At 35.2% G+C, this 8,681-nt stretch overlaps 1 protein-coding gene and 1 pseudogene across 1 annotated transcript; both read right to left on the bottom strand.

Annotated features, from left to right (window-relative positions):
* LOC104772156 overlaps positions 1-975 on the bottom strand; it is an 8,166-nt pseudogene extending 7,191 nt beyond the window's left edge.
* LOC104768989 (heparanase-like protein 1) lies at positions 1,213-4,800 on the bottom strand. Its single transcript, XM_010493098.2, has 10 exons — positions 4,450-4,800; positions 3,494-3,779; positions 3,347-3,383; positions 3,075-3,258; positions 2,837-2,985; positions 2,520-2,756; positions 2,210-2,399; positions 1,989-2,114; positions 1,791-1,890; positions 1,213-1,694 (listed from the first exon to the last, which is right to left on the bottom strand). Exons 2-10 carry the CDS (start codon positions 3,737-3,739, stop codon positions 1,308-1,310), a joined length of 1,656 nt encoding a protein of 551 aa, XP_010491400.1. The 5' UTR covers positions 3,740-3,779; positions 4,450-4,800; the 3' UTR covers positions 1,213-1,307.

The following is an 8,681-nucleotide window of genomic DNA, read 5'->3' as shown; positions in this document are numbered from 1 at the left end:
TGCATTCTTGATTAGCCTTTGATTTCAATGATTGTATTGTTTCTGATGAGAAATGGAATATTCTCTCCTTCAAGACCGGAGATTCAAATCGGCTTATAAATTCATCAGAGTGAGTGAAAGGAAGGCTGTGCACAGGACCGTACCCTGTAGGGAACCAACGTGCAAGAACCGGAGGATTCTTGAGAAGCAAGTTATCGGTTTCTTGTGCATTAAAAATATCCGACAAAGAGTTGAAAAAATGCCATAACGAACTTCCATCTCCCATCACGTGACTCATCGACAATCCTATGAACACTCCGTCTACCAATTCTGTTACCTGAAATGCTCCATGTCTTTAGTCTATTTCATATGGCATAACTTTAATTATATACTTTGATGTATCTCTAAATCAAAATGGCAACAAGTGAAGTTAATAACTAGCTTAAAATTTTTGGCTAAGTGAATTAAATGATTTTGAGATTTATTATATACATCAATGAATTAATGTACCTTGACTGACAAGAGACTCATGGTTGTGACCATCGTGGCTCACGGCTTTATGGTGGTCAAAGAAAGATTGAACAACCGAAGGAATATATTTGGACCCAACAATAATATCTCCGATTTGGCATGGATATATCCAGCCCCGGGACTGTTATTACAATCCACAAACACAGAGTAGGATCTCGGATCATCGGTTTTCAAAGTCGAGAGGCGACCCGCGAGGGCATAAAAATGGACAAGTGTTGCGGCTAGAGAGTCTTTAAGCTTTTGTAGCCAAGTCTCGATGAAATCATTTGGTTCGATTTCATCATCAGATTCAGATAATATCGATGATGGTTTGAGAAAGAGAAGACCATTTTGGAGGTAATGCACAGAGAGCATCACAAGATCCAACGGTGACAAATGGTATGGCTCTTTCCATTTTTCAGGGAGGGTTTTGGGTTTCACAAAGCATTGTGACACAATTCTAACGTCCGATGAAGCAGAATCCATTTGAAGAAGAAAGAGATTGTCTCTACTCTACTTCATAATTTTTTCTGTTTCTTGATTTTATTTGTTATTCTTCATCAATTGAGGTTATTATATAATTTTGGAGGATTTGTTGTAATTTATAGAGTTTAGAAAAAAAAATAACTAGCATGTTTATTATTTAAGGGTAATCATCCAAAAGGATATGCATGCATTTGATTTAGAAGCATCTGTATCATGTATAAAAATTTTCATTTGAAATAGAAATGTGTACCTTTATTACCATCAATAGATACAATTACCAATAAAATTACATCTTTCCCTTTTTCTTATACTTTTTTGTTTTCCCAATAACTTCATGAACAAGCAGAAGCATCAAAATTAGGCAACACAATGAACGCCATCGACAATGGCAAGACGTTAACAGGAGAGTTTACACCACGGATGACCGGTTCAAGGCTCGGGATATCTCCTGTTGCAGTCGGTTTTAACGGTTTACCATTCAAGATCATTGTTTTGCTCCTCAAGTCACGGTTTTCAGGTGTCAGATGATACTCTTCTCTGTTTAGATATCCATCAGAAGCTTTGCTTCCAATCCAAGAAAATGGTTTTTTCAAAGTATCCAACAATGACTTCTTCTTCTTCTTCGGTTCCACATTCGTAACCAACTTTATGCCATTGCTGACACTAACCGTAAATCCAGATTGATTGCTTAGATTTATCAGAAGCAACGTCACACCAGCCTAAAACCAAGGAAAAAAACAAAGCATTTGAAGCAAACTGTAATGAAAAATGACATTTGGAAACCGAGATTTTAAAGATGAGATGAGTAAACTCACTCTTCCTTTTGAACAATGTGCGTAAACCCGTAGCTGTGGCGGTCCATCTGTGTGAACCGCGAGAACACCTTTTCCCATTAACCGATGCCAAAGCAGAGCGCTGTTCCGATCAAATCAGATAAAACTTCAAGATCAATCAACTATAAGGTCCATAAGCTAAAACTCAAGAGTCCAGATTTGGTTAGGGACGACTCTTACCTATAGTAATCAGGATTTGGAACAAACGTGTTCTTTTCGAGCAAGCCGTAAAACCCACCAACCAGAGTCTGTCTGCAGTAAACTTTAGTGTTGTGTCTCGACGACATTCCAAGCTGATCTAGATACCTTAAGAAAGATTTAGAACCAAAGAGGCTTCTTTTTAGTTCGTTCTTTTGGTAATAGAAAAGCCAAGGGGAAAATTCAAGAATCGGTTCTTCTACCAGAAGCTATCAATGAATGTATCTGAAACATGACGGCCACCACTATTGTAAGCTCCACCAGATTCTCCAACCCAAGGAGAAGCCCACGGTCCATGTTCTTGAATCGTCTGGTTCACATCCTTAAATGTTTCAGATACCTTGCTTAAGAAACTCGGATCCAATATCTTCTTCACCAGTGCAGGATCATTTCCTGAAACACTCAAACAGAGAAGACAGAGAATTCCTCAGAAAATGATCTACACATAGTCACATACATATGTAGAAGCAATGGTTTTGATTCGATTTCATTAGATCTTTTACCAAACCATACCTGAACCAAGATTGTACATATGATGAGTCACAACGTCAACAATACCGGGACCAGAGATCTGAAGTAGTTTGGAGTACCATGGTCGTTCATAGAATCCTCCAGGAGCGACAAGTTTAGGCTTGGCTAACCTAGAATCTTTATAAACTTTGTTGATTACATCTCTAAGTACAATCAAGTCTTTCCCGTAAAGCTCTGCGCTCACACTCGCACCAACCCCGGTTCCACTTAGCTCGTTTCCTAAACCGAGTACAAGGAAAGCTAAGAAAAGAAAAACACCGAGTACAAAAAGGCGACACTTTCAAAAGTTTGATTATTACCAAACTCCCAAGAATCAATAGCGTAACCCTTTGAGACTGTGTAGTTAATGAAATCTTGAGTGTTTACGTGATCCCAAGCCCCACCCCACGCCTTCCCGCGGAGTTTGTGTCTCCCACTCAAAGCGTTTAAACCAAAAGTAATTACAGCTCTGCGCAACAACAAACAGCTAGTTCAAGAGATTCTTCTAAAGGGGTAAATGTGAAGCTTGATGAGAATAAACTGAAAGTAAAGGCTTACCCCGTTGCGGTTAGGAAACTGTGGAGCTCGTCCCATCGTTTCATATGCAAGCATCCTTTAGAGAATCCGAACAAACCGCTGTTCATTTTTCTGAACGGACGGCAAGGAGTTTTGAGATTTCCTACGTCATAAGTCACTTGATCTTGCAGTGAACCGCCAATTCTTATCCTCAACGGCTTGAAAGCTAAACAAATACCCAAATCCCTAAAAGTTTCAGAATTCAACAACACACAAGCAGTATAATGAACACTTTTGGTCTGTAAGGTGCAAACCTTGAATAGCTTTAGAAAGAAGGGGTCGGGTCAAGTCCTGTAAAACATTCGAAAAATTTTCAATTGCAATCGCAGACAAGACATTATGAAGAGACTAATCAGTAAAGACCAAAAGGTGAATCCTTTTCTCTAAATTTTTGCTATTACCATATTGATAACTGAAGAGTATCCCCAAGGACATTGTTGATAGTTGCACTTGTCATGTGGCCACCAGTCCAACGTCGCACAGACAAAGTTCTCGTCAGTCTCAGAGACTCGACGAGCTCCTTCAATAACAATCGATACACGCTTCATCTCTTGAGCCATTGTTGTCTCTGGAGCTACAAGAAGACAACTCAAGATGACAAAGAAAAAAACTCTGAAGCCCATTGCTTTGCTTTTGAGCTTCACCATCCCAAAAGCTCTCTCTCAACTTTTTTTGTTTCTAGCTTTCCTGTAACCAACAAAAAAATAAATCTGAAACTTTTCTAAACACAAATCAAGAAGAAGAAAAAAGTCCTAAAATATTATAAAAAGCAGAACTCAACCACTCTGCAATTGGTTGAGGCTTGCATGTGGTTAAATCAAAAATCTATATACATAGAGAAAGGAATAAACTATACTCTGTAACCAGAGAGTTATGTGTAAAATTACTAATTAGCCCATTCGAGAAGAAAGAAAAGAAAAAAAAAATCAACTTTTTTGCTGACACCATGGAAAAAGCCTAACCTCTGAGATTACCAGAACAAGGAAGTTGATACACAGAGAATGGCTTAGTGCGGAAAGAGTAATATACTAGGGTTTATGATTATAATGCTGCAATTAGCACATCCCCCTTAATTAAATGTAATTAAATTAATCAAGATACTGTTTTTTTTTTACATCAAGTATTGGGTTTAATGAGTCCGACCATGATAATCACAAAGTGAAGTTAAATAATGCGAAGAAAAAACTAAAAATTTGACAGGAGTCAAAGAAGATGACGATGGCAACCTATTCAAATTCTCAAGTAATTATAATTAAACAGTTCTTAATTAATATTATATCGCAGATCGAACTCGAAACCCCTGGGAATGTGAAGAAACTAAAACTTTCGATTGAGATAGAAGAAGCAAAGAACTGACCTTAGGATCCAGCTTCAATGGAGATAATCCCGACTCTAAAGCAAAAGGGTAGCTGTAAAAATCTGGACTTTTTCTTTTTTTGATATAAAGTATAGATTTTGATTATTGTGGATTGTGTTCTTGAGTTGAAGAGCCTTTGTCTTAATCAAAATCTGACGGTAGTGTATAAGATGTGTGATTTATTAGGTGACCCTTTTGGAAATTTGTCGGCTTTCTCTAATTGCTCTGATTTCTTTCCAAAAATTTTGTATATTGTAAATTTTTTATTGTTTGGTAATATTTATGGAGGAGTTGGTGCAACTTGTTGAATCAGAAACCTTCTCTTTGAGACATGATGAGCTTTCTACCACTTTTTTTAATTCTCTCTCGTTAAATTGATTTTGTTTTAACAGAATACAAAAACAAAAACAGTTTAAGCATCTCTTTGAAAACAAGTAAGATCGAATTTGGTGGACAAAATAATAATAATTGATTTAGTTGCTATTCTTTTGCCTTTTTTAGCTTTTACTTTTCCCCCTTTTTTTTTCCTTACTACTGTAGTGATTTTTTTCTTTAAGTATCTTAGTATTATATAAAGTTAAGATTTATTACCTTATCAGTTATCACTTAACTGAATAAATAATAAATTATTTGGTTAATTATAATCAATTTACTATGATATGTTGTATGTTATCTAAAAAAATGATAAATATGTTACCAATATAACTATGATACTATAAATAAAGAATCTACAAAACAAGTCATTTTCAAAGTGTTTACATGTTGTTTCGTTTTCATCTCATATGACTTTTCAAATAAATTCAAAAATCTACAAAAGAGAGTCACTTTCAACTATTTCTACCTTTTTAAAATATTGCCAAGCACAAGTTGCATAAACCAATAAATATCCAGGGAACATTACTAAACAAGATTAGATCTTAAAAGGAATATTATCTTATTTGCTTCTACTAAAAATGGTAAATCCAGATTATAAAATAACACAATTAGAGAAATAAGTAGTAAATAATATTGGTGTCAGAAAGAAAGAAAGAGAACAATCTTTGGTAAAGGAAACAACTGTGGAAGGTGGTTCGAGTCGGTGCATCTGTCAGCTCTTAAGACATTTTCTGAGTCAGTATTTTGCCATGTGTCATGCTTATCTCAGAAGCAACCCAGCCTGTAACAGATCTATCACTTTCTCCCTTTTCTCTCTTATTATATACTTGTATTACTATCATATTATATCTAAATTAAATCAAATTAAGAGATGTAAAATTAGATATTTCACTTTCAAGTTTCAGAGTAAGAGTTAAATATACTTCCTTTTAGTGGTTTTTTTTTCTTTTCTGGTTATCAGTTATGAATTGACCAACCTACTTTATTAGTTACTAGTTACTAGTTATTAACCTCTCTAAGTTTTTTTGTAGGTATTAGTATTAATACCTTTCAATGTTTACATCCAATTCTTTTATTTACATATATAGAAAATCATACTAATATGCTTTCTAGTTTCTACCCATTTTTTGTTTTTTTTTTTTTTTTTTGCTTTAAGGGCCACGCAATATTGAATGGTATTTTGGGAATTGTTTGGTAAGCTACTTTTTCTATATAGGATGACCACAAAATATACATTTTCATTTTTGTCAAATTTTCTACCAGAATCAGCAAGTATAAATTGAAATTTGGGGGCCTTATGTCATCATATATAGAGCCTAGGCTTGGTCGAAATTGGGCTTTTGAAAATGCATTTAGGATATTATTAAGATTTGAATGACGGTGACTGATGGTGTTTGTTTGCTATGGGCTGCATAAGTAATCACATTTTCTTACGGCAGTACAACTTTTCTTTTACGGAGTAGTTGTTAATTGCTTAGGAGAAGATTTACCGCACCACCTAATAATAATGGTGCGTTATGCTCTCTGTTCTATGTTTAAAGGAAAAAAATGTGTCTTAGTTTTTCGTTGTAAAATAATATGCTTATTACAAAACATATACTATTTATTTTGAATCATATATATATATATATATGGCACGAATTATTAGAAATTATTTGAGAGCATCTCTGTTCTTTTTTTTTCTTTGTTGGGAGTAAGCAGCATCTATCTAGATCTTATCTTTTTTGTTCAATAAATATATATAAAAATCAAAAGAATCCAAAGTCGGTCCATCGCAGAAAGCATCATTCCTTAGAAAAATACAAAAAGACGACTTGTTTCCCCCATCTCTCCCGATCCCTCCGTCCGTCCGTCCGTCAATAACCTATAATGCTTTAATATACTTATTATCATAAACTGACACATTAATTAATATATGGACTACGTATTTTGAGTTTTAATAACTTAAAAATTGGAGTATTTGTTTTGTTAGCATTCATACTTGATTTAATTCACTTCGCTTCCTTCATAAATCTTTAAACATGTATCTATGACTAATATTAATGTATATTAATATTTGTCTAAAACTGAAACTTTTTATTTGTCTAAAACTGAAACTTTTAAGAAAAAAAGAAAAATATAAAATGCCAATGCCGGTATACGCTATGTCGTGTTTCAAGCTTCCATTAGGAATCACTTCAGAGATTGAATCACTTTTAATGCAGTTCTGGTGGGAAAAGAACTCAAATCAACGCAGTATACCATGGATCGCCTGGAAGAAACTACAACATTCGAAAAGAGAAGGGGGTCTGGGATTTAGAGACTTAGCTAAATTCAATGATGCACTTCTTGCAAAACAAGCGTGGAGATTGATTCAAAATCCTAATTCTTTATTTGTCCGGGTAATGAAAAACAGATACTACCGAGAGGAATCAGTTTTAGATGCCAAACAAAGGAAGAAACAATCTTATGGCTGGTCATCTATTTTAATAGGACTGGATGTCATTAAAAAGGGTTCAAGATTTATTGTGGGGGATGGTAAATCCATTCGTATAGGTTTGGATAATTTTATAGAAGAGCACCCTCCACGATTAGTTCAAACTGTACCTTTGCAATCAGAAACTACTCTTGATCAATTTATTTCTACTTCTGGTGAAAGTCGATACTGGGATAATCATAAACTCCTTTCATACGTATCCCAGGAAGAGCAGGTCATAATACAAAACATTCATCTCTCACAAGTACCACAACCGGACAAATTAATTTGGAACTATACTAGATCAGGTGAGTACACAGTCAAGACAGGATATTGGTTTGTTACACATTACCCTTTCGATCCTGGAGTAGTCCTAAATATTCCTCATGGTTCAGTGGAACTTAAGAACAAAATATGGAAGCTACAGCTGTTACCAAAGATCAAACACTTTTTATGGCGTATTCTATCGCAAGCAATACTAGTCACCACAAGATTAAGTACAAGAGGTATGAATATTGATCCTCTATGCCCGAGATGTCATCAATCTGATGAAACAATACACCACGCTTTTTTCTCGTGTCCCTTTGCCATGATGGCTTGGAGATTTTCTTGTTGTTCTTCCCTAGCCGTCACTCAACTACAATCCAATACAGAGGACATTATTGCACAGCTACTTAATAGTCACACGCAGATTTCCAACCTGTTTGATTATTTATTACCCTTTGTTTTACTCTGGCGGATTTGGAAGGCGAGAAATAACCAAATTTTCAATAATTATCGAGAAAGTGTCTCAAAAACATTCTTACTTTCGAAATCTGATACAAAAGAATGGATCAACAGTCTACAACATATATCTTCACCATTATCTAATGCACGTACGAATATAACATCGTGGCTTCCACCGTCTCCACCGATCCTTAAATGTAACTATGACGCGAGTTATGATCATCACACTCATGAGGCTGTTAGCGGATGGATCTTCAGAAATTACAAGGGAGAGGCTATTGTGTGGGGTGCAACAAAATTACATAATGTTCGATCCTCTTTACAAGCAGAAACAAAGAGTTTGCTTACTGCAATACAACAAGCATGGATCCGCGGGTACAAGGAGATTGTATTTGAAGGCGATTGTGAAATCTTAACAAAAATAGTTAATGGTGACATAGTGGATATATCCCTAAGAAACTTTATTCAAGATATCAGAACCTGGACTTCCAAACTACAGAAAGCTACTTTCAGTTTTACAAAGAGAGATTGTAATAGGGTAGCACATGCTTTAGCTAAATTTGGTTGTATAAATTGTCAATATTATTGTGACTCTGTACTAAAGCCCCCATGGCTAAGCAGCACACTTTGTAATGATCCAGTTTAATCAATATATATTCATTTGCGAAAAAAAAAA

This window comes from Camelina sativa, chromosome 20 (assembly GCF_000633955.1).
Source record: "Camelina sativa cultivar DH55 chromosome 20, Cs, whole genome shotgun sequence".
Taxonomy (NCBI): Eukaryota; Viridiplantae; Streptophyta; class Magnoliopsida; order Brassicales; family Brassicaceae; genus Camelina; species Camelina sativa.
Note: the sequence above shows the minus strand (reverse complement) of the source record. Positions and strands in the feature narration are given on the sequence as shown.